The 27,246-nt window shown below is 37.9% G+C and overlaps 1 protein-coding gene across 4 annotated transcripts in view; it reads right to left on the bottom strand.

Moving 5' to 3' along the window:
* Positions 1-27,246, bottom strand: part of ptpn11b (protein tyrosine phosphatase non-receptor type 11b) — a 134,680-nt gene that overhangs the window by 87,028 nt on the left and 20,406 nt on the right. For 3 of the 4 annotated variants that reach the window (XM_072586209.1, XM_072586207.1, XM_072586206.1), the window contains exon 2: positions 570-692. In XM_072586209.1, coding sequence (XP_072442310.1) covers positions 570-692 — 123 coding nt within the window. Of the gene's footprint in view, positions 1-569; positions 693-23,184; positions 23,373-27,246 lie in introns of those variants that run through there. The other variant, XM_072586208.1, reaches the window with a different exon arrangement.

Raw genomic sequence — 27,246 nt, 5'->3', positions numbered from 1 at the left:
GTTGCACAGCAAATACCATTGATGTTTACATCCCATGGAAGAACTGGAAAAAGCTACTTGAAAAACAATGGGGTACTTTAAACATATGGATTGGGTTCCCATTATATAATAATTGTGGCATGAATGTTATTTTATTTACCCACGCTGGCTTCTCTGCTAAGCCAAACTGTAGCAAATGCACCTTGGGCCAGAAAGCCCAAAACAGTACTCTATCTAAGATACTGACTCCTAATTGAAATGGAGAGGGAATGCTCATATTGATCCCATATTGATAGAAAAGCAGTCAGTATTCACAGTTGTCACTCCTGCTACCCCTCTCAAGACCTAATCTTGTATTTTCACCTCTCATTGGATAAAACTGTCCACCTGATATATCTTCTCATATTGAATGACAGACCCCAAAACAGCCAGAAGGTACCAAACAACAGTACAACCTACAAATAAACCTTCTAAATTGAGCTGCAAGTTCTTAAACATATACCTGGCTGCTTCTTTTATAGCAGTTCTTATTCTTTCTTTCTTTCTTTCTTTCAACTACTATTTCATTTACATAGTTAACTGCAACTTACCGAACCGATAAAGTAAAATCCCCAGGATTACTTTTGCTGGGTCGAGCTAGGAAATTCCCATGAACACCTCTTGTCAGTAAAAGCCGCTCAGCTTCAATCCCTGTGATATTGGGATGGAACCACCTGTGTAACAATAGAACAAAGAAACACCTTTAAATAATACCATATCTACTATAGTATATTATTCAATAATTCTGAGTGCTAAAATACTGAAAATCTATTAATTTTGATTTAAGCCAAACACAGCTTCCTTTGACTACAAAAACTTATATTCACCTTTCCAGAATGTCCTTTTGGGACATGGTCTATTATATAGGCCTTGTCAAATTCTCTCATGCTGATACTTGAATTTTGCTATCACTATTCAGGTATTTATTTTAATTGTATTGAGTTATGCTGCTTCAGTAATGATTTGCCCTTGCCAGCATGAGAATGGAGTAGGCAAGAAGAAGAATATGACAGGTACAAGCAAAGAAGGATAATCAAGGTGGAAGAGGAAAATGCAGAGTCACAGGTATAGTGAGACTTGGGGTGACCACCAGTTACTAGTTTAAGATTAAAATACCAGGAATTTTACTAGCTTGAGCATTTTAGAAACTAAGGTGATAGTTTAAAAGTAATTTAAATGAAAAAATGCACACAGAAATACTTAAAATAATAAATTGGCACATCAAAACTTCACAAGTTATTGTGCTGCCTTATGTGTTACAATATATAAATAATGCATCCACCATGTAATCTCCTTGAGAAAACCCCAGATGAAAACCCAGGCTAATTAGGAAAAGGAGGAAAAAAAAAGAAAAATTCAGCTCCAAGCTGCTAGGCAATTGAAATTCATCCAAATTATATTCATCTGGATTTGCACCATAGTGTAACCTACTTTTTGTATGAGGTGAACCTCTCTAAAAGAAAAAAGTCTAACGGTCTTTTGAACGGCCATCACAGACCAGCATTCACCACACAAGTCAATAATCTGTATTATTGGTCCACTGTTCTCTACAAGTAGTGACTAACAGCAATTGCTGTTGTCAGTTGTGTCAATGGTAGTTATCAGTTTATAACATATAGGGTATTGGTTATTCATTTCCATTTGTAAGATTTAGGATATCATTCACTGATTTGACTAATTTATCAAAAATAAACAATGCAGAATACTGTGGGGATGTTGGAAATCTGAAATCAAAAGAAAACAGAATACGCTGGAAATGCTCAGATGAGGCAGCATCTGTTGAGAGCAAGAAACAGAATTAAATGTTTCAGGACAAATGTTAGCTCACAAAAAAAAAACTCGACAAACATTTCCTGATCTGCTCAGTGTTTCTAGCATATTCTGTTTTACTATTTGTAATTATTCAGAGTTTACAGCAAGGATAACTTTCAGAATACATGTCTCTGCTATCACTAGAAGTATTCCTAGTTCCTGGCAACAAATTTGTTGACATTAGGTTTAGATCAACATAAATCTACATTTATGACCACCAGGTAATACTTTAAAAGTAGTATCATGGAGAAACTATTCTTTTTAATAGCTATTGTCTTATTAGACTATAGGAATGCTCTCTCATGAGAACGAGAGATGGCTGGCGGTTTAATCCAAGGGTCCCCAAGCCTCAAGTGAGGGGACAGGTTGAAAAGCAGGGTCCTTCATAGTAACATCAGCAAGAGCAGAAATTTAACCCACACTGTTGGCATGATTTTGTATCACAAATCAGCTGTCCAGCCAACAGAGCTAACTGACCCCAAGAAAAGGACTGGTGATTGATATTTCCAGTCAACACATGCACAAATAACTCAACCTCTAAACAAGTTATTTGCAGTGATCACTATATTTAATTCATAGTGAGGTTACTCAATGATACATAGCTTTAAATCATACCTGTAATGTAAGTTTCTATTTATATAACAAAATCTATAGTTTGAAAAAGGCAATACTTGATTTTAGTGAGCCCAAATGTAAAAACTGAGTGATCTCACAAAAATGCTTGTAAAACTGTGACCATGTTCCTTTTTTTAAAAAAGTCAACCATGTCCAGGTGTTCAGTTTATACACCTCTGGATGTTGTGAACTTGGGCCTCCTCACTCAGGAGGTGGAGATACTGCCACTGCACCATAAGGATCCTCTTCCACAAGTCTTTTGATTAAAAAAAAAGTTAAGAAACCAAATATATATTTTATAAAACCTGAAGGGGATTCCATTTGTTCATATTAGGAAAGAAACGTCGGCTAAAATCAAACCTCACATTTTCACATTTATTCTTGCACAGTTTTTTGTGGCTATCCATATTTTCCATTTAAAACTCAATGTTCTATTTCCACAGAAACAAAATTCATCACTAACCTGCAAATATTTCCAACAGCAGCTAATGAATTTCCACAGTACAAAATGAGGCCACTAAGAAATCGGAGGTATTTGCAGTTGCTACACTCAGTAGGGTACATATGTAGTGATAAAACATTAACAAAACCAAATCAGAAGCATCTAAACCCTAAGTTACCAACAAACCAAAGCCCTTCTTTTCGGTTTCTGGGATTTACTTATACTGGAATCCAATTAAAACTTTCCATATTTGGTCAAAAGAATCAGATAAATTACTTATGACCTGGCTTCAATCCAACCATGATTTCTACACTTAGAAATAATTAAGTGAAGTAGAAACATAAATTTAAAAAAAACTTCATCTGAGGTGTACTAGACACAAACTACAAATTTAAAAAAAGTGTTGAGCTACAACAAATCACCATTCAAGAATGAAGTGTGCCAAATATCTGTGCATGGTTGTCAATGGATTTCAATGTATTTTCTATGGAAAAGTTCCACGTATCCCAGTGACACACTATCCTTCACACTGGATGAAGCAATGCAAAAATCTATTGCAGTTGTTTCACTCTGCCTCCATTGGATGCTTGCATCATCCTCTGATGTAACAATTTTTAAATAAGCAAAACTCACACTAATCATGATGATTGGGATTATGACAGGTGGATATTTTAATTGATGTTTTCATATACACAATAATTTCAATATTTATTACGTAATTAAATTATAATCACTGGAATAAAGAACTGATTACGGATAGTCATTGTAATGTGATACATTAATTATTAATACTGAAATCAAAGATCTGATAATCAACCAACCTTTTGAGCCTTAAAAGTATACTTTGACAATGCTTAAAATCAATGTATAATCATATGGGAATATTTTAAAAAATATAACCATGATTAAAATATTAAAAATTACAGGTGCATAAAAAGATCTCCAAATGTTTGTTACACATTAGTGAAGAAAACCATCATCGTTATTTCAAGATTAATTTGCTTCTAAGTATCCAACAAGGGTGTACTCTGGCTCAAACCCTCTCTTTTGCCCCCCAATCCTGTTCACTGAGTCTCCTCTAAGGCAGCAGTACATCAGTAATTACTTGCTTGAAACTCCTTTCTTTTTAAACCAATGGTGCCACAATCATTACAGCTTTAGGTTTGTGTGTGAGTATATGTAGGTCACTATAATGCAGTTGAAAATATAATAATTAACACTTATGAGCATACACAACAAGACTAGAGAGAGCTTCTTTGTCAAGTAGGATGTAGCGTGCCAGAGCAGCTAATTGAAAAGTATTCTTTAAACAAATACCCAGAGAAGCCAGGTGGCCCAACTAGTCCATGCCAACTAGCAGTCATGTTTAACTTGAATTTTCTAACCTTCCTTGTTTTATTCTATCAGCATAACCATCTATTCTCACTGCCCACGCATGCTTATCTAGCTTCCCTTCTATAGATCAACACCTCAATTTAACCACTCCCTTCCGTAACAGGTTCTACATTTTCACCACTCTGGAAAAAAATTGTTTCTTTTAATTTCCCCTATTTGATTTATTGACAACTATCCTATATTTGTGGCACCTAGTTTCTCGCTTCCCAGAAGTGGAAACAACTTGCCGGTCGGTGACTATTCTATTTCATACTACCAAATACTTCTAACAAGTTGTCCTGCAGTCTTTGAGACTGAGCCTGTTCATCTTTTTATGATTAATATAACCTCCATTCCAGCATCTTTTTTGCACTCTCTCTCTAGTGCCTGCATATTCTTTCCAGAAGATACAATCACAACTGTACATAAAAGAATCAAAATGCTAGTGAAATAACTGCTCACCCATGTAAATCAGATGGCAGAACAGGTCGATTATATGAAACGTTAAGTCTGATTGGGCTGTAAAAAGTGTACAATTTTGTTTCTACGTTATATTACTTGAAGAAACTTTATTTTTCCTTATCAAAACTAAATTTTACTAATTTGCAGATCATTTGGAATCTGCATTATTTTACATAATGTGCTGTTCAATTAATTAAAGATACAACTTTACAGTCAGTTGAGTCTTTCAGGCATGAATGTATTTATTTTTTTAAAAAATGCATACTCTTAGAGGACAGAAGTCATTTAGTTTATTTGGTACATTCTTGATCAAAACTAGCAATACCTGAACACAACCACAACAGGTCACACAATGTTGATCAAGGGCACTTGCCTTTTTGAAATAAAGGATGAAGTTAAAATTGACTTTATAGCGCAGTTTCATATAGAACAGCAAAGATATTTTATCTGACGTATGAACTAACTTCCCCTGTTAAATTTCAATTTCAAAGCAAACTGTAATATTTAAATGATGTTTGGGTACTGTTCACGTGTTCCTTATTGGAATACTTCCTTTGGTCAATTAAAGGCTAATTATTAATTGTTAAAAGTTTCTGCTTGGCTCCTCGACTTATTTCAGCTGCCTCTAGACACCATTACAAGCTGAGAAAAAGCTGCTGAAAACCATAGATTTCTTGGTTTTGCTTTTGTTGTGTTTCATATCCGATGTGACAAATGCAGTGGGATAGATTTTTCATTACTTCTACATAAATAATTTAATAAACTTAAAAGCTTAAACTAGTTACACCTTATGTTTCAGTTGTTTGTTCCCCATTTTTAAAGACATTTCAATGTTGGTTTCAATTATTTTAACAGCATGGCTGTTGCAGTGTGAAATACAATTATGCACTTTAGCAGCTATCTAAGGATATCAAAAAAATAATTAAATGCACGAGTTATGTTGCCCAAAGAACACAAACCTCATGTTCAACTATATAATTAATTTTTTTTAGGTTCCAATCACAGTTAGCTTATGAATGTTAGAACTGAAGGTCCTTGCATTCCTATTGCTAAACTATTTCATTGAGCAGATTCAAAATATTCAGATGTTTTTGCTAAAGGAAATTTATGATCAGAACAGGCTCGCTACCATTGTTTCCAAAATGCTATCAGCTCTGTTAATCATCTATTGACTGCAATCTATTTATGGGTTACATCACAAACACTGAAGACAACTGCTGTTTTCATTGTAGGGTTATCCAACAGCAGAAGGCACGAAGACACTTATGCAACTTAAGATGTAGAATAGTACAGCACAGAAATCTTTCACAAATCTGTCTCAAAACGTATGTATCCAAGATACTGCTAGTCGGAAGGCCACCTTGAAGACAGAAAATCCCATCTTTACACAAAGGACACACTCAGTCATGTTTTGGAGCACTAGCAGCACTAAATGGGTTAGATTTAGAATAGATCTAGCATTTCAAAGTAGGCTACCCTGAGGTGCTATTGGCCATCAGCACAGCAAAAACTACTTCACCGTAACACACAACCTCATAACCCAGCATATCCCTTACTCTACCATTGGACACCAGGATGAGACAATCACGATTCAATCACTATAGAAATGTCAGCGGCTTAAGCACCTTCTTAGCACACAGTCTTTTTCTCTAGCAAATGCAGTAGAGATGGCCATATTATAGCGAAGCAGAAGTGCCATATCGTACAATGCTTAACAGAGGACACCACAATGCCGCAAATATTCTTACAAGACCGAAGACTATCACCACATTGGAGAACACGAAAGTCTTACGGCCCAATGAGCCTGCTGCATCATTCCACGGAATCATGGGCTTCAACTCTACTTCACCTTAGATCTGCAAGAAAACCAATAATCTGCTTTCTAAAAAAAAAAAATCGCCACTTCCAACTTGAATCGCCAACTTGAAAATGTTTTATTTATGCCTACCCTCTGTTTTCTATCTATGCTTATACATCATCCCCAACTGTATGAGCCTTTATCTCCTATTAATCTTGTGTGTATGGCACCTCATCAAATGCCTTTTGGAAATCCAAGCATACTATATCTAACTGTTCCTTTTTAAAACGTACCCGATTAGTACATTCTCAAAAAACTCAAATTCGTTAACAGGATTTTTCTTTTTTAGAACCTAGCCGATTTAAACAAAAAATTGTGCTTGAAGTAATTTGTTAAAAATTTCCTTCTACATTCCACCACTTTCCTTAAGATTGGTATCAGGCCCACTGAGCTGTTGCTTTCTTCCCCACCCACCCCCCCCCCCTTGCCCTTCTTGAAAGTAGTATAACATTTGCTAATTTGGAATCTGAAAGGACCATCCTTGGGTTTTGTCAGAACATTTTTTCTGTTGACATTGCCTTCATTCCCTCACTGCATTTAGCCCCTAGGTTAACTGTCAGGAACGGTACCCAAAATGAGGTATCAACCTGATAAAAGACATGAATAAAAGGGATTACATGAATGCTAAACAAAAGGAACAGCATGCTAAAAATCAAAGCCAAGTGATTCCACAACCAACAGATAAAATCAAGACTCTGTACTCCTGCCACAACCAACTGTGAATGGTAGTGGATAATAAAAAGAAACAGGAAGAACTAGCTTCATTAACAGTCTTTTATTATGTAAGAAACAAAAAAAAATAAAATATCAGTCTTCATGGAGGTCTCCACCACACAGAAGCAAGCATTCAACCAATTCAATTCACACCAAACAACTGAATTCCCTTGATGCAGTGAAAGCTATGGGTCCCAACATCATAATCACCATCTTGGCTATACTGCTTAAGACATGCACCGGAACTAGCTGCACCTCTATCTGGACTATTGTAATACTGGTAATTTTTTCACTTAGTCAACTATCCAATAAAAATAGTGTCTACAAAACAGAAGGACAAATATGACACAGCAAATTTGCATCATCCCTGTTTAGACAAAGCATTGTGATGCGAAGTGATGCTGATAAGTAAATGCCACTTGAAAGTATTATGATCTATGAATCAAGAGGCTATGGCATCTGGAAGATACTGCCATCTGACCAGGCCAAGACACTTCACTGTCTCTTCTGGTTATACTTTAGGTCATTATGCAAATGTTTATTGCAGCAAATAATGCATCCATCACCTGCTTTGTACCTGTATGGACAGTAGATTGGTTGATGTTCTCATGGCTGGTACAAGCATTAAGACCACTGTTTTCTCTCTCTTTTTCTCATTTTTGGTTTGGAACGGTGAGCTGAAGTTAAGAATCGAACTTTGAACAGCAGCTCATTTTTAAAGAGAACAAGCAAACTGATGTTTGCATATCGGAACTGACCTGGAAAGATAATTGCCCATTACATTATTGTTCTAAAAATACTGTAGACATTTCAGCAGCAGGATGTGTTATGCTTAGTGACTGGCAGCTGGTTGCAGATGTTGCACTGGTCAAAGGGAGGCCAATGCTGGTCAGCCAATTATAGAGAGAATGTTGAAAATGAAAGTGAAACCATAGATTTAATTGTTTTTGATTGGAGTTTTGGGCAGAAGGTTATATTGGAAACTGCTGAACTGGAGGGCTATGTTTTTGAGTTTTACTTTCTCTAGTTTTATATCCTGTTGAAGAATTGTTGACTGTTCAGAGAAAAGAATCTCATATTATAAAGAAATAAGTCAATATTTCTTGGAGACTGCTGGAAGCTGCCTCCATTGACAAGAGACCTCAGAATTCAATCAAGATATAATCATGTGTCTCTGAAATAAAACATGTTTTTCAAAGACTCCATAACAGATCTGGTACTCATAGTTGAAAGATTTATCAAACTGTCAAGTTATAATTCTTATTTTCTTTTTAATTTGTCCCTCAACAATGTCTATCTGGATGTCTGAGAGAGTGGGCTATAGTCAAAGAAGGTTAGGTTTAAAATCATAAACATTAATGAGGTTACCTTGTTGCTTAGCTTTGCTCTATTGAAGTTACAGTATTAATAAAGTATTAATTTCTGTTTAAATTATAAACTTAGTATCTGGCATTTTTTGGGGGCAATTTTGAGACTCATTGAATATTTTAATTTCACTGTGTTGCGAATCCAGTGTTAGTAAGACTGATTTGATCTGGTTTGCTATCCTGTGTTGTAACATAAGGAAGAGAAGTCAAAAATCAGGGCTACAGTGGAAGTTCTACATACAAGCAGTGCAGTGACTGCTTGAATGTCAGCCATCATGCAGCATGACCAGAACTTTGCTATTGCCACAATTTTCCTAATTAAAAACAAAGGTGTAATTGCTGGGCATGCCCGAGAATCAGTAATGTTATTCAAAAATATTAGCATCAGGTTCTAAAAGTATAACTACTGGTCACCTATGAATATATCAAACTTTAATTCATGACTGTGGACATAACTTTAAATGACCAAAGAAAGAGACATCTAGAAAGTCACACCTGGGGACAAACAAGGGACAAACGCACAACTAACTGAATTATAATGTCCTGTGAGTTCTCGCAGAACGAACATGTGGTTGGAGAAGTCTGTGAGACACATATTTCATGTCTTCCCTTTTAAAGAACGGACAAAAGGCGGCACAGTGGTTTGGTGGTTAGCACTGCTGCCTCACAGCGCCAGGGACCCAGGTTCGAATCGCCGCCTCGGGCAACTGTCTGTGTGGAGTTTGCACATTCTCTCAGCGTCTGTGGGGGTTTCCTTCGGGTGCTCCGGTTTCCTCCCACAATCCAAAGATGTGCAGGCGAGGTGAACTGGCCATGCTAAATTGCCCATAGTGTTAGGTGCATTAGTCAGGGGTAAATATGGGGAATGGGTCTGGGTGGGTTACTCTGTGGAGGGTCGGTGTGGACTTGTTGGGTGAAAGGGTCTGTTTCCATACTGTAGGGAATCTAATCTAATCTAAAAGTGAGCTTGAAACCCAGTCGGGATGTGTAAGTTACTGATATTCTCGTGTAGGGGCTTATGTACTATGATTGTCATATTTTGAAATCAGCCATTAAACACTTTCTCCCCGTAACCTTTGATCCCCTTGATACTAAAGATCCCACCTAGTCTTAAAATATACTCAATGACCTGGCCTCCACAGCCTTCTGTAGCAGTGAATTCCCTAGATTCACCAGACTCTGGCTGAAGAAGTTTCTCCTTATCCAAAAAGGTTTTCAGGTGCCCTCAGATCCTAGTCTTTCCTACCAATGGACTATTGTCACGGTGGCACAGTGGTTAGCATTGCTGCCTCACAGTGACAGAGACCAGAGTTCAATTCCTGCCTTAGGCAACTGTCTGTGTGGAGTTTGCACATTCTCCCTGTGTCTGCGTGGGTTTCCTCCAGGTGCTCCGGTTTCCTCCCACAGTCCAAAAAAATGTGCAGGTTAGGTGAATTGGCCATGCTAAATTGCCTGTAGTGTTAGGTGAAAGGGTAAATGTAGAGGAATGGGTCTGGGTAAGTTGCTCTTCAGAGGGTCAGTGTGGACTTGTTGGGCCGAAGGGCCTGTTTCCACACTAAGTAATCTAATCTAATCCAGTTTATTTAATGTCGGCTTTTATTTCAGGCAGGAACAATCACATTGGTATCTGAGTATGACTCAACTCAGAGGCCACACAACAGACAGACACTCTCATTCACTCTTACCAGATCAACAGCTTCTGTAGCTTGACCTGCTTTTGTCTGATATCCTGCCCTGACTCCCGAGAGGTGGCCACCCTACCTGGGACAGTGAACAGGACCCCACTAGCAGCACCAATTTGTTATAGTAAAATTAATAAAACTCAAATTTAGAAGTCAATTAAATTTATTAAATTAAAAGCTTTTGGGAGGGGCAACGTGATTCTGACCCTAACCACTGGACTTGACCGTACGGTCTCTCTCAAAACAACAAGTACAGTAGTTTTTATAGTCTGGATAACAGGTACAAAAAAAAGCCCGCGAAAGGCTGTTTCTTGTGTTCTGTGCATGCACAGAAATCGCTGTTCGCAGGAATGGCATACCATGATGTTGTGTTCTGCAAGTATTTCTTCTTTAGTTAGTTTCTGTCTTCAGGAAACTTCTTCCCAACAACCACTCTGTCCAAGCCATTCAGTATTCTGTAAGTTTCAATTAGATTCCACCCTCCCTCCCCCACCCTCCACCCCCACCAATTCTTCTGAACGCCATCAAGTATAGACCCAGAGTCCTCAAACGTCCTTCATATGTTAAGCTGTTCATTCTTCCGAAAATATGGGTCCCAAAGCTGCACACAATACTCCAAATGTGGCCTGATCAGTGCCTTTTATAGCCTCCGAAGTACATCCCTGCTTTTATATTCAAGTCTTCTCGGAATAAATGCCATCATTGCATTTGCCTTCCTAACTACTGACTCTACCCGCAAGTTTACCTTGATGGAATCCTGGACTAGAACTCCCAAATCTCTGCAATTCAGTCTTCTGAATTTTCTCCCAATTTAGAAAATAGTAAATGCCTCTTTTCTTCCTACTAAAGGTGCATTTTCACACTTTCCCACATTGTACTTCATTTGCCACTTCTTTACCCACTCTCCTAACCTGTCCAAATCCTTCTGCAGCTTCCCTGCCTCCTCAATGCTACTGGGCCCTCAACCTATCTTTGTATCATCTGCAAATTTAGCTAGAATACCCTCAGTTTCTTCAACTAGTTGTTAATGTATAAAGTGAAAAATTGCGGTACCACCACTTATCACCAATTGCCACCCTGAGAAAGACTCTTATCCCCACTCTCTGCTTTCTGCCAGACAGCCAAGCTATCTATGCTAGCACATTGCTTCTAACACTATGGGCCTTATCTTCCTCAGTAGCCTCCTGTGTGGCACCTTGAAGTCCAGGTGGATAACATCCATTCTCTTTGGTCTAATCTGCTAGTTACTTCCTCAAAAGAATTCTGGCAGATTGGCCTACCTTTGATGAAACCATGCTGACTTTACCCTATTTCACCATACACTTCCAAGTATTCAGAAATGTTATCCTTCACAATGGATTCTAGGATCTTATACACGACCAAGGTTAGGCTAACTGGTCTATAATTTTCCCATCTTCAGCCTTACTCCCTTTTTAAACAAACAGGGGTGTTAAGTTAGTGATTTTCCAGCCTCCGACTCTCGCTGGGACTCTCGCTGTTTCTTGTGATTCCTGAAAGATCACCACTAACGCCTCCACTATCTCTTCAGCTATCTTCTTTAGAACTCTGGGGTGTAGTCCATCTGGTCCAGGTGATTTATCCACCTTCAGGCTGTTCAGTGTTTCTAGCAACTTCTTCTTAGTGATGGCCAGCATACTCAGCTCTTCCCCTCACTCTTGAAATTCTGGAAAATTACTCATATCTTCCACAATGAAGACTGACGCGAAGTTATTATTCAGTTCATCAGCCATTTCTTTGCTCCCCACTACTATCTCTCCTGCGTCATTTCCCAGTGGCCCAATGTCCTCTTTTGCCCTTTATATATCTAAAGAAACTCTTACAGTCTTCCTTTAAATTACTGGCTAGCTTACCCTCATATTTAATCTTATCTTTCCTCATTTCTTTTTTGATCGCCTTTGACTGGTCTTTGTAAACTTCCCAATCCTCTGGGTTCCCACTGTTATTCACTACTTTACGTGTTTTCTCTTTGGCCCTTATGTTATCCCTGACTTCCCTAATTAGCCATGGTTGACTTGTACTCCCTGTACCATGCTTTTTTTCCCCCATGTAGGATGAATCTCTGCTAGATCTCCCGAATTACTCCCAGAAACTCATGCCATTGCTGTACCACTGTCATTCCTGCTAGGCTCCTCTCCAAGTCAATTCTACCTAGCGCCTCCCTCATGCCTCTGTAGCTGTCTTTATTCAGCTGAAATACTGCTACCTCCGATTTTATCTTCTCTCTCTCCCCATTGCAAGTAAATTCGATCAGGTGATGATCACTGCTTCCTAAGGGTTCCTTCACCTTAAGCTCTCTAATCAATTTTACCTTATTGCACAACAACTAAATCCAGTATTGCATGTTCCCTACTGGGCTCAATCACAAGCTGTTCCAAGAAGCCATCCCGTGGACATTCCACAAATTCCTTTTCTTGCAAACCACTACCAACCTACCTGCATATTGAAATCCCCCACGATCACGGTAAACACATTAACAGTGTAGGTTAAAAAGAAACAAAAAACAATTTTCAAAATGCTGTCAGCCAGCTACTGTCAAAATGAACTAATAGGAAAGAATTTCAAATCAACCCACAAAGCCAAGAATCTCAAAATCAACCCTTTGACTAACAACGTCAATACTATAAAGACGGAGCCAGTTTATCTTTCGTCACCTGTGAGTGTAATAATTTGGCGTATCCTGTCTGGAACTGTAATAATTTGGAGAACTTTGCCCAGGGTTGTAACAATGATAAATCAATTATACCTCACAACCATCTTTGTTGATACCTTCTCTATGTTGCCAGACATTCATTCCCTGATGAACAGGATTATCTGAAATGTTTCACTTTCCTATGTACTGGTTATGAAGGAATATACATGATCCCCACTACATTGCTGCAGCTGATCTTTTGCTAGGTTGAAGCCATTATACACCAACAAATTGTTATTGTTTAGAAGGAATATATCTTTTATCCCCCACAACATGCTTAAAACATATAAATTTTTCACAAATAATACAACTAAGTATACCTATTGGATTAAATAATATTGCAGTCACTCCAATGCAAAGATGGACTCACTGAGGCATTTTAAAAACTATTTTAATGGTATGCAAACAAAGCATTACAAGATTCACCGGTGTCGTGCAATGGGATAATTCTCTCCATGTACATACGGGTTGCAAAATTGGCACTATAGTGGAATATATAGTGGTCTCTGGGTGTTTACATTTAGCCAGGCTTACATAATTAGTCGTTATGTCTGATGCTAAATTCAGTCAGCTCTCTGCATCTGGTCTTAAATGTCTCAATGATTTATGGTTCAAAGCACAAAAAAAACCATTCACACAAACTTCCTCTTTGTCCAACTGTAAAGTTCCCTCTGTGCATACATGTAACAGCAGACCATCAAATTAAGCTTTACAATTACTTTCTAATTCTACATTATCAATGATATAGCATTCATGCCACCTGTAAAGTTTATGAAAGCTAGAATACTTGAAATACAAGCTCTTTCATGTCTTAATACCTGAAAATGATTATCAACCCTCCAGCCAAAAACTATAGGCTTGTGAAAAAATTATGTCTGGTATGGATTACATATTTATTACTGTCATGACCATCTCCAACCTACACTCACATTCAGAAATCTCAAATGTTTTAACTTAAATTTCTTGATTTTGAAATGGAGCTTCTGTGACTTGTGAATTGATGTCCTTATGCCCTCCACTGATACTGTTCTGTGACCAAGTAGCATATGAAGAGACCCTAATTAAAATCTATTCTGTTTCACAATACCTATAACGATTAGGCACATCTCTTCCACTCAGTTCTATGAACATCTATGGCAAGGTAAGGGTAAACATCAATAGAAGCTATAAATCTGAAACAAATATGTAAGGAGATCTCAGTTACCTGTAAGAAAAATATGGTTGTAATGATAACGCATTTTAACTTTCCAAACATAGACTAGGACTGTCATAATGTTAAGGGCTGCATGGGAATGAATTCATTAAGTGTGTACAAAAAAAACCCTCTTATTCAATATGTAGATGTACCTACTAGAGAAGCAGCAATACCTGACCTTCTATTGGAAAATAAGGAAACACAAGTGACTGAGGTGTCAGTGGAGGAGCACTTTGGGGCAAGGGGTCATAATTCTACTAGTTTTAAAACAGTTATGGAAATGAATAGAACTGATCAAAAAGTTAAAGTTCTACATTGGGGTAAAGCCAATTTTGATGGTATTATCCAGCAACTTTCAAAAGTTGATTGGGGGAGGCTATTCACAGATGGTTGGCAAAAATAAGGCCTTCAAAAATGAGATAACAAGAGTTGAGGCAGTATATTGCCATTAGGGTGAAAGGCTGGTAGAGGTAGGGAATGCCAGATCACTAGAGAAATTGAGGCTCTGGTCAAGAGAAAAAAAAAGGAGGCGGCATATGTCAGGTATAGACAGTTGGTATCGAAGAGCAAAACAGCTCATAAGAGTATACTGAGGAGGGCAAAAAGGGGACAAGAGATAACTGCAAATAAAGCTTCCAAAAATGAGAATCCAGGAAAAGATTCTATGAATACATTAGGGGAAAAAAGAGCATTGAGGGAGAAAATAGAGCTCCTTAAAGGATCAGCATGGCCATCTTGGTGTGGAAGCCGAGGAGATGGGCAAGATACAAAATGAATATTTTGCATCAGTGTTTACTGTGGAGAAGGACTTAGAATCTAGGGAACTTGGGGAAATTTCTTGAAAATAGTTCATGTTACAGAAGAGGTGTGCTGTATGTCTTATAACAAAGGTAGATAAATCCCTGGGACCTGATCAGGTGTTCCCCAGAACTTCATGGGGAGGCAGGGAAGAGATTGGGCCCCTTGCTGAGATATTTGGATCATCAAAAGCCACGGGTAAGGTGCCGGAAGACTGGAGGTTGGCTAATGTGGTGCCATTATTTAAGAAAAGACGTAAGGAAAAGCCTTACATCAGTGGAGGGTAAGATGTTGGAGCAGATCGTGAGGCAATGAATTTATATGCATTTGGAAAGGCAAGGACTGGTTAGGGACAGTCAGCACGGCTTTGTGCATGGGAAATCATGTCTCATTAATTTGATTGAGTTTTTTTGAAGAGGTGACAAAAGGGAGATTGAAGAAGGCAGAGCAGTAGACGGTGTCTATATGGACTTCATGATGTGGAGGTGCCTGTGTTGGACTGGGTGGAGAAAGTTAAAAATCACAACACCGGGTTGTAGTCTAACAGGTGTATGCGAAAGTACAAGCTTTTGGAACACTGCTCCTTCATCAGGTAACTAGTGGGGGATGATCTTCGGACACTGAATTTATAGTAAAAGATCAAAGTATCATTCAATTGATGCAATGTATTGAACAAACCTAGCTTGCTGTTAAATCTTTAATCACTTAGAATGGGGATGCAGGACTTCAGCAAAGCATTCGACAAGGTGCTGCACAATAGACCGGTTAGTAAGTTTAGATCATATGCGATCCAGGGGAGCTAGCCAATTGGCTACAAAATTGGCTTAAAGGTAAGAGATAGAGGGTGGTAGTGGTAGAGGGCTGTTTTTCAGATTGGAGGCCTATGACCAATGTGCCACAAGGATCAATGCTGGGTCCACTGCTTTTTTGTCATTTATATAAATGATTTGCATATGAATACAGGAAAAATGGTGAGCAGTTTGCAGATGACACCAAAATAGGTGGTGTAGCATACATCGGGACCTTGAACAGATGGGCCAATGAGCAGAAAAGTGGCAGATGAGGTTTATTTTAGATAAACGGGAGATGTTGCATTTTGGGAAGGCAAACCAGGGCAGGAATTGTACAGTTAATGATACGGTCTAGGGGAGTATTGCGGACAAAGAGAACTAGGGGTGCAGGTGCATAGTTCCTTAAAAGTGGAGTTACAGGTAAATAGGCAAGTTTACCTTCATTGAGTGTAGGAGTTGGGATGTCATGTTGCGACTGTACGGACATTGATGACACCAGTTTTGGAATATTGTGTATGATCCTACAAGAAGGATGTTGGTAAACTTGAAAGGGTGCAGCAAAGATTTACAAGAATCGTGCCAGGACTGGGAGGGTTTCAGCTATAGTGAGAGGCTGAATAGGCTGGGGTTTTTTTTTCCTTGGAGTGGAGACTAAGGTGACCTTATAGAGTGTCTTTAAGACATGGAAAGGTTCTTGATTAGTAAGATGATCAAGGGTTAGAACATTGAACATAGAACATAGAAGAATACAGCGCAGTACAGGCCCTTCGGCCCTCGATGTTGCGCCAATCAAAGCCCACCTAACCTACACTAACCCACTATCCTCCATATACCTATCCAATGCCCGCTTAAATACCCATAAAGAGGGAGAGTCCACTACTGCTACTGGCAGGGCATTCCACGAACTTACGACTCGCTGAGTGAAGAACCTACCCCTAACATCAGTCCTATATCTAACCCCCCCTTAATTTAAAGCTATGCCCCCTTGTAATAGCTGACTCCATACGTGGAAAAAGGTTCTCACTGTCAACCCTATCTAACCCCCTAATCATCTTGTACACCTCTATCAAGTCACCCCTAAACCTTCTTTTCTCCAATGAAAACAACCCCAAGTGCCTCAGCCTTTCCTCATAGGATCTTCCTACCATACCAGGCAACATCCTGGTAAACTTCCTCTGCACCCGTTCCAGTGCCTCCACATCCTTCCTATAGTATGGCGACCAAAACTGCACACAATATTCCAGATGCGGCCGCACCAGAGTCTTATACAACTGCAGCATGACCTCAGGACTCCGGAACTCAATTCCTCTACCAATAAAAGCCAGTACGCCATATGCCTTCTTCACTGCACTATTTACCTGGGTGGCAACTTTCAGAGATCTGTGTACATGGACACCAAGATCCCTCTGCTCTTCCACACTACCAAGTATCCGACCATTAGCCCAGTACCCCATCTTTTTGTTACTCTTACCAAAGTGAATCACTTCACACTTAGCTACATTGAGCTCCATTTGCCACCTTTCTGCCCAGCTCTGCAGCTTCTCTATATCCCGCTGTAACCTGCCACATCCTTCCTCACTGTCTACAACTCCTCCGACTTTCGTATCATCCGCAAACTTGCTCACCCAACCTTCTAACCCTTCCTCCAGGTCATTTATAAAAATGACAAACAGCAATGGTCCCAAAACAGATCCTTGCGGAACACCGCTAGTGACGGCACTCCAAGATGAACCTTTGCCATCAACTACTACCCTCTGTCTTCTTCCAGCCAGCCAATTCCTAATCCAAACCTCCAACTCACCCTCAATACCATATCTCTGTATTTTCTGTAGTAGCCTACCATGGGGGACCTTATCAAACACCTTACTAAAATCCATATATACCACATCTACCGCTTTCCCCTCATCTACCTCCTTAGTCACCTTCTCAAAGAATTCAATAAGGTTTGTGAGGCATGACCTGCCCTTCACAAAAGCATGCTGACTATCCTTGATCACATTATTCTTATCCAGATGTGCATAAATCCTATCCCTTACAATTCTCTCTAAGACGTTGCCCACAACAGAAGTGAGACTCACTGGCCTATAGTTACTAGAATTATCCCTACTCCCCTTCTTGAACAAGGGAACCACGTTTGCTAGCCTCCAGTCCTCTGGCACTACTCCTGTAGACAAAGAGGACACAAAAATCAAGGCCAATGGCTCTGCAATCTCCTCCCTTGCTACCCAGAGAATCCTCGGATATGAGGAGAAGGCAGGAAAATGGGAGTGAAAAGTAGATCTGCTATGATTGAATGGCGAAGTAGACTCAATATGTCCAATGGCCTAATTCTGCTCCTATATCTTATGGTCTTCTGGCCTTTACAGAGAATGGAAGATGAAAGACCAGTCAAGTAAGTGTTGAAATTGCCTACAAGCAATAACGGTATGTAAGAGGATTTCAGCAGTGGAACCAAAAGCAGGCGTAGAGTCAATTAGATTAGTCAGTATCCACCTCGCTTATGATTGACGCTATTTGATTGGAAGCTCATCTCAGTGCTGTCATAACACTGAATTGCAAACTGCAGTTCTGTTGATATGAGGGATAAAGTTGATGATGTGGAAACAGTTTGCTATAGGAAGTGAAATCAATAGCATTGTTATTCCCATTATTTTGATGGAGAAAACTTCTGCACCCTAGGTACTAAATATTGAAAAATAATGTGACAATTTCAGTAACAGCAAAGAGGTCAAAAGAAGGAGTGGTCAGGTGGATCTGGTTGTCATTTGTACATATACATCAGTCATTCTACACCAGCTGTAAAAACCTAACAATATCTCTGACATTTGTTGCAGAGTAAGACTCCATACAGAAAACACAGGATACACAGAACATACCTTCCAAGGATGGATCATCAGAGAAATATCTCTAAGATGTATATGATTCTAAGTTAGCTTATCTGAAAGAGCACATCCACAACAGCGAGACTTTGATTCTACTGAAACTGTAAAATTTTACATACTTTGCTACTGTACACATTTTGCTGATCTGCTACCTTCCTCATTTAAGTGTTTAGAAGTACCTCAAAAGGTTTTTTTTAAAAACAGCGTTAACACTGTCACTCTATTCAACTGAAATTTTACCAAATCTTAGATTGTTCATGGATTATTGTGGTCTTTTCTAGCACTAGCACTAAGCCACAAATGTTTTCTTATTGAATACAGGAGTTGGGAGGTCACGTTGCAGCTGTTCAGGACATTGGTTAGGCCACTGTTGGACTACTGCGTGCAATTCCAGTCTCCTTCCAATCGGAAAGATGTTGTGAAACTTGAAAAGGTTCAGAAAGGATTTACAAGGACGTTGCCAGGGTTGGAGGATTTGAGCTATAGGGAGAGGCTGAACATGCTGGGTTATTTCCACCCCCCCCACCACCGGAGCGGAGTGTCGGAGATCGAGAGGTGATCTTATAGAGGTTCACAAAATTATGAGGGGCATGGATAGGATATATAGACAAAGTCTTTTCCTTGGGGTCAGGGATTCCAGAACTAGAGGGCATAGGTTTAGGATGAAAGGGGAAAGATATAAAAGAGACCTAACGGGCAACGTTTTCACGCAGAGAGGGGTACATGTATGGAATGAGCTGCCAGAGGAAGTGGTGGAGGCTGGAACAATTGCAACATTGAAGAGATATTTGAATGGGTATATGAATAGGAAGGGTTTGGTGGGATATGGGCTGGGTGCTGGCAGGTGGGACTAAATTGGATTGGGATATCGGTTGGTGTGGACGGGTTGGACCAAAGGATCTGTTTCCATGCTGTACATCTCTAGGACTACTGATGTGTACAATGCAAAAAAAAATGCTTTGCTGTCTTTTTGAGTCAGAGGTTAAATTAAGCCCAAATATCATTTAGGAATAACAATTTGCTTTGTTATAGCTTGCAAATGCACATGCCTGCCCAATACAAATTCAAACAACTTTTGGCATTTTGCAGTCTGAAATGGCACTTTGCATTACCAACATAAGTTATCACTTCCACTCACTGAAACAAAAATAAACTTTCCAATAATTAAACAAACAAAAGGTGAACTAATTAAAGCCTTGACATATATACCTTGGTAAATTGTCCCAAAGTTGTGGAAAACCAGATCATTGTAGTGCAAAATGCTTAGAAGTAACAGGATAACATTTCTGCTTTACAGTCACATTCTTCTCTACCTGACACGGTGTAAAGTCACTCCTGCGCTTCCTAGCAGCTTCAGCGTGTTGGAAATGTATACAGCAAAACTGCATACCCATACTTGACAACTTTCCACTCACTAAATTTAACAGAAAAATAATCAACTTGCAGTTCAAAATTCTGTAAATGTGCGCTATTATTAGAATATAAACAACTTGGTTAATGCAAATAGTTCTAGAAATAAAAAAAGAGGGAACTTGACATTATGCGAGGAACTTTGCACAACATATAATCTCAATGATGTTGATGTAACTAAAGGAAGCCATCAAATATTCATGTAGAACAGGCTCTTTTTAAACAGTGGAGATTTTAATTGCAACAGTTGGGAGAAATCCTGCCAGGTCCCACCACTAAATGAAGTAAAGTGATGGTTCATTTTATTTCACAACAATTTGGAGAACTTCACATTTAAAGATATTTGTATTGCAATAGGCAGCAATTCAGATAGTAATACAAGTTTCTGAGGAGAGATAAAATATATATTTTTTTTAAATCTCAATTTCTTGTTTCCTCAGACTAGATTATCTTCTTCAAACAAGAGCACTGTTTCACATATTGTTTCAGATTAGAGAAAACTGCTTCTGTGCACCATCCCTCTATAATTTTGTTCCAGTCTTTACGCTAGTGTAGAGGCTAGTCCAGGAACGTGTTTAGAAGTAATATACCTTTTCGCCATCACACATGGCAGGTGGATCAGAGTACTGAAGATTGAGCCAAATTGATGCATTAGCATGCCACAAATGCAATGCTAAAAAATACTGAATTGGTTCAATGCATTTTGGAGACCAGTATTCATGTTTTAGATCAAGAGACCCACAAAAAAAAAGTGAATTTTTATTGTTACTGTAAATGAGGTAGGCCAGGCATCAACAGATGTCTTCTTTAAACTTCAGTGGCATTTTGGTGAAGCAACATAAAGAGGCATAAACAAAATGTTCATGTAACATTTTAGCTATCACCCATTACACAACAATTCTATGATTATTTAATTTGGAGAAAATAAAATGTCTCAAAAATCCTAATTAGTAGAATAAAGTATAAAATAGGAATTAAATTTCTTTTTAAACCCTGCAAAATCTGATACCATATGAAATTGTTGGAACTATGGCATTTTCCTGTTCATGTTAAAGAAAATAAAACCAACTGTGGAATATTTTTTGAACGGCCTATTGTGATTAAGGATGCACATTAGGCCACATCCTGATGTGCTGTAAATCTTTTACATGGCAATAAAATCAAATAATTTAATCAGCTGAAATGCAGAGCCTTAGATACAGAATACTGGTTTAAAATGATTCCAAATGATTATTAATACTGAATTTTTAAAATAATTACCATGGTTAAACAATGTTGCTGTTCAATTACCCCTCGAAGTTTGGAGCAACAAATTGATGAATTAATGTGTACTGTTTCCGGTACTTGTGTAAAGGAGATAGCAGCTGAAAAATATGTGTTGCTGGAAAAGCGCAACAGGTCAGCAGCATCCAAGGAGCAGGAGAATCAACATTTTGGGCATAAGCCCTTCTTCAAGGATCAGTGATTCCTGAAGGGCTTATGCCCGAAACGTCGTTTCTCCTGCTCCTTGGATGCTGCCTGACCTGCTGCGCTTTTCCAGCAACACATTTTTCAGCTCTGATCTCCAGCATCTGCAGTCTTCACTTTCTCCTAAAGTAGATAGCAGGTCACCAGCAAGCCAGTGACAATAAAACCACCAAGTAAAAATTCTTTGAAAGTAATAGGTTTCTGACAAATTCAGAAAAGTATTTGTATTACAACATTGATCTAACACATGAAATTAAGAAATAAAAGTGCAAGCTAAAGATGAATGTTCTTACCCCGAAGTATGCACATATCTTCAGTTCTATAATACACTACTGCAACTAACAACTGATTGCTCATGGTCAAAGTCCCACAAAAAACCAACACTTTTGAATTCGTATCAGAGAAACTATCAACATTTAAAAATCTGACAGTAGTTGAAACAATAATAGAATTCCTAAAAGTTCCAGTTCTTAGTACTTACAATCTTTCAATACTTTGTTTTCCTTTTTCTTTTTCAAACTAAGATGTTGATAATATTTAGTGTTTTTAGTTTGCATTCTTAGCCAAATCTAAATTCAGGATCAGAGTCTCTCAGTTATTTTAACTGTCACACAATTCCCTTCATTAGCAAGGGAAAAAGAAAGAGCCTTGACTAACCAAGAAGTAAAGTTACAAAAACAAAGACCAGAGAGTTTATTCAATTCACTGAAGTCTCATCTCAATTTCCAAAATTGTTGTTTGTTAATGGAATAAGTATAATAACACAGAACAAATAAAACATAGGTTTAAATCAAAGAAAGTAAAGAAATCAAATGGGTTAAACATTCACATCAACAGTCTCTTACGGATAAGAACATAGGAAAAATGGATACCAATTTTCCGATAAAAAAAATTTCTTACTCTCCTTAGAAATCCAAAGCCACGCCGTTCTTTTCCAATTTAGTTTACTTGTATATGGAAACAGCAGTAGGCCATTTTATTCCCTCAGCCATGTTTCACCACTCAATGAGATCATGGCTTATTTGTGACCCAAATCCATATGGATGTCTTTGCTTCATTTCCATTACCAGTGATTAATAAAAATCAATCTTGGAGTTAAATGAACAATTTACTAAGCATAAATTACTGTTTTGTGGAACAGAGTTTCAAACTTCTGTTATCCTTTGCACGTAGTTTCACACTTCATATAGCAAAAAATTAATTCAAATTATTATTAAGTTTAGTGATTTGGGCATCATAAATGTTAGAAGCTAGAGTTGAAAATAATCTGAAAACTAAACAAAATATCCTACAAAACTATACACCAATTTACGTTGGCCCAAATAAAACATTTCTGGGTTGCAGAGTATTTTCAAGTCTAAAAAGAAGCTTTACACATGGTATTGCAGCTGAGTATTTCAAATTAGTATTGAGTATACATTAAGGAACCATACCGCACTCCAATATTGAATGGCTATTCTATTTCAGACACTTTACCTTAAATCCAACAAAAATATATGTGTCCTACCACACACTATTACAAACATTCTCAAATAGAATATTCTATAATTTTGAATAAAAACGTAAAAATCTTCACAGCTTCCATACCTCACCATACTGTCCAAAGCTCTTCAGCCCTACAAATAAAGCCAACAGCCACTAATCCAGCTTAAGTATACAAAAGTCAATAACTCCAGAACAGCTCAGGGAAATAAGGGAAAGGGCTTAATTAGGATTTGGTGAGTGTGGTTGGGCAGTTAAGAGAATTTTGTAACAAACAGATTGCAACGCTTGTTCAGAGTCACTGCAACGTTACATTACAACTATACCTCAGTAGACTTCCAAGAAGAGACAACAGCTGCTTCAATGAGGTTATAATGCGGAAAAGGAAATCGGATCAAAGTCCTATCGTACAGAGAGCAGCAGACATTTTTAGGAAGTAAAAATACTGCTAAGCTTTATTACTGGCTCCCATTAGAGCATAATATTTAACATTTGTGTTTCCTCAAGATTTATTTTATATGTTGTAAAAACGTTCAATTTGATATTTACTGAATCGATTCATCATTTTCAATGGCAGTATTTTGTGTAATACTTCATATTTAATGGTTGTAGTGACAGCTCTCAGATAAAGTTTACTGAATAACTGAACTGAAGTTCTGACTATTTTTATTTTTCTGAACATCAATCTCATAATAGAATGTGTGCAAACAGCTGTCAGGGTGTAAAATATTTCCTCTTCCCACCACCCCACATTTTCCATCTCCCCAACCCTAACTACTTAGTATTTATACTGTACTATTAAAAAAACCTACTGCAACCATAAAGATTTACTCAAGCTCAATACTCAGTATCAACTACTAAAGTGTTGCTGATGAGTTGGTTTTAAACCAAATGAATGCTCTAATACAATGTACATAATTTCCTTCCAACTACTAAACATGTTCACTTCAAAAAAAGGCCAGTCAAACTTTCCATAAATGAGAACTTCAACAATTTGATTAGTTTTATTTTATATGTAGGTCCACCGAATTCAAACAAAAATATTGACCAATTTGGAAACAATAATAAAGAACTGAATTAAGCTTTTTAACAAATTAGATTCTGTGCTCTGAAATTAACTTTTAAATTATCTGACAACTCATGTCTGAATAAAATATTTCACTCCATGGAAATACCAACATTCAAACTGGTACAAAAAAAAGGTAAACATATTTCTCAGGACTACCAACTATCCAATTGTGCCATTACCCAACTTTCATTTTTGATTATATTCTCAGATAAACAAAACAAATAACTTCCACTATACAGGGAACTGAAACACTTCATATTTTGCACTCAGAATCCAGCTTTGGTATTACATTTTGGGCCAGGGTAACTTGAAAATACATGCTAACTTCAACTTCAGAAGGATGTTGATCTTATGTGGACTATTTCTCATGACAGCCTCTTTGTAACTCATTGATACCCTGAGCACATAGGACCCTGAAGTTTAGCTTGGATTGACTATTTGAATCTGTAATTTCCAGTTCTATTATTCTAAGAAACATTGTAGAAAATCACTGAAAATGATCACTTTTTATCTTAGAAAGCAAAAGTAAAGTCATAGTGACATAGCATTGCAAAGTTACAATAGTCAATTAGTAGCATGTTATTTGATAACACAGGGCTTCTACATTTAATCAGCATATAAAAAATATAAAATAGGTCAATCTTCATTTTTGATGATAAGATCTCTTTACTTGCACCCAATGGAGAATGTTTAAAATGTCCCATTTGACAGGCAGTAGATATAATTCTCAAATTTTATCATCGGATAGACAGCAAAAGACAACGATGCAAATTTCACTCCAACTCCATGGTAAAATTCATCCAATTTTAAACATCAAACAAAACAATCCCTGAAAATATTTAATATTGCACAGAAGTGTTAACTTAGATTCTTTGCTCAAATCCTAAATGCTTTAAATGTAATACTTTTTCTGATGCAGAAGGGAGGAGAGCTACCATCTTACTTCAATATTCTATTTGGAAACAAAACAGACCTCTCAAGGTTAAAAATTATTATAGTTATCACAGAGATAAGCCAAAATGGTCTTCTTCCATTTAATTTTTTTGTTCTTGGTCCAATTTTTTGAATTTAGCTGAAACCAATTACCTTTGAAAAATTATACAGATATAATCTACTAAATGCAGAATTAAAATTGACCAGTTAATATAGGAAATTTCTCTAGGTGGCAGTAGCATTACCAATGGTGCAGTTAGAGATCTGTTAGAAAGAGATTTTATTCAAGGATAGTTTCCACCTGAAATTTCATGTTGTTTGATATTGCTAACAACAGCTGGAGCGGTTTGTAATAAATGGTTTAAATGAGGCTGGCTTTCTAAATATGTTCCTGCTGACATCCCAAGATAAAACTAGGAAGCACTGCAAGGAACGATAACAGCAAGAGAAGAAAAACTGCAGTGAACTGGCAGTCAGCCACAACACAATTCAATATGAATTATAACCCATTTCCTTTCTTTTAAATCTATTTCTTCCCAGCCACACTATCAAAACTTCAAATAAGATCGAAGGATAAATTTTCCTCTGCTATGCAGCCCATGTACACCTCCTGATGAGACACAAACCAAAAAGGAAAGATGCACAAGAAAACATCAATGGATATCTATACTAACTTTGCAGTTTAATTGCATTTGTGCTCCACTGAAGTTCCACTTCTGTGCACCTCCAGACATTTCAAATTTAAATACAGCTTAATTAAATAGAACTGGGTCATGAAACCAGTTCACTTTAATTTGCTTTGAATCTCACCACTTTTAGTTCCAACAAATAACATTTGCGTAATAGTCCAAGTACTAGACAATAGTCATCTGACAAAAAGAGAATCTAATCATCTTCCCTAAACATTCAATAGCATCACATTCACTGAATTCTCCAACGCTACCAATCAGAATCTGAACTGCAGCTACTTAAATACTGTGACTACAGGATTTAGAAACTAGAAATTCTACAGCAAGTAATTCACCTTTTGAACATCTAAAGCCTCTATCCATAAGGCATCCGTAAGATATGGAATAATCTAAACTTGTATGGATCATTACAGCTCAGTGCCTTCCAAGACAAAGCAACGTGTCAACTGAAACATTGATTCCCTCCACGGTTGCACAGTGACAGCGATAGTCACCATATAGATGAAGAACAGTTGCAGCAGCAATAAAACTTTTACAAAGTATTAATGGAGTTCCTCCAAAAGCTATGCCTAATAAAAAAAAAGGAAAAATTCCAAGGGATCCACACCTTCTTGATGAAGGATCTTCAATTACATTTTAACAAACATGGCCAACTCAGTCATACTTAAAAAGGTGACCAATGCCATGAATCTTCTTGTCATTCACTACCAAACATTAATTGCCTCATTCAGAAGGCCAAATATCTACTGCAGGTTCCCCTTATAACAGAAAGGTATGTACCAGAAACCTGGGCTGCTTTGGGTTGGCAGGATTCTCAAAAAAAAACACATTCAGAACATAACCTGATCTGGCCCTCCTACCACAGATGCCCTCCATAAGTTGCAAGGGCTACCACTCCACTATGTCCAATTTGAACATGATTATTTTGTCATTTCACCATGCAGCAGTGTGTTAAATCCAGTGAGGAAGTATAACTGAGGAAATGGAGTGCAAATTTGGATTTTAAGTACAACCGTTCTCACCCTACAGAAAATCGGTTCTTGCTCCATTACAAAGAGCTAACTGCTTGGTTAGTATTTGCTAAGTGATTAAAGTCTCTTCCACTCTTACAAAGTTAAAATAGCATACAAAGTGATAGTAATTAATTGCAACTCTTTAAGGATGGCAGCACTGGCAATATATCAAGGTTGCCGCATATGAGTGTGCCTGGATACTGTTGTGAACCAAAGCGAACAAATCTGTAGTAACTACTTGAAGTTTGAGAAGTGTGAAAACAAGCAAATTAAATAGTGCAAAAGGAAACATTTTCTAAAAATATTCTGGGGGGGGGGGGGGTGCAATTGCGGATGGAGGGAGCAGAGGAAAGAGAATGAGAATTGTGAATTACAACAGGTTACGCCAACCTCGGGACAACTACAATACAATTAGGGATAATCAACATGGCTCTGTACATGAGAAGTCATGTCTCACAAACTT

This window comes from Chiloscyllium punctatum, chromosome 16 (assembly GCF_047496795.1).
Source record: "Chiloscyllium punctatum isolate Juve2018m chromosome 16, sChiPun1.3, whole genome shotgun sequence".
NCBI lineage: Eukaryota > Metazoa > Chordata > Chondrichthyes > Orectolobiformes > Hemiscylliidae > Chiloscyllium > Chiloscyllium punctatum.
This window is presented reverse-complemented; position numbering and strand designations above follow the sequence as displayed.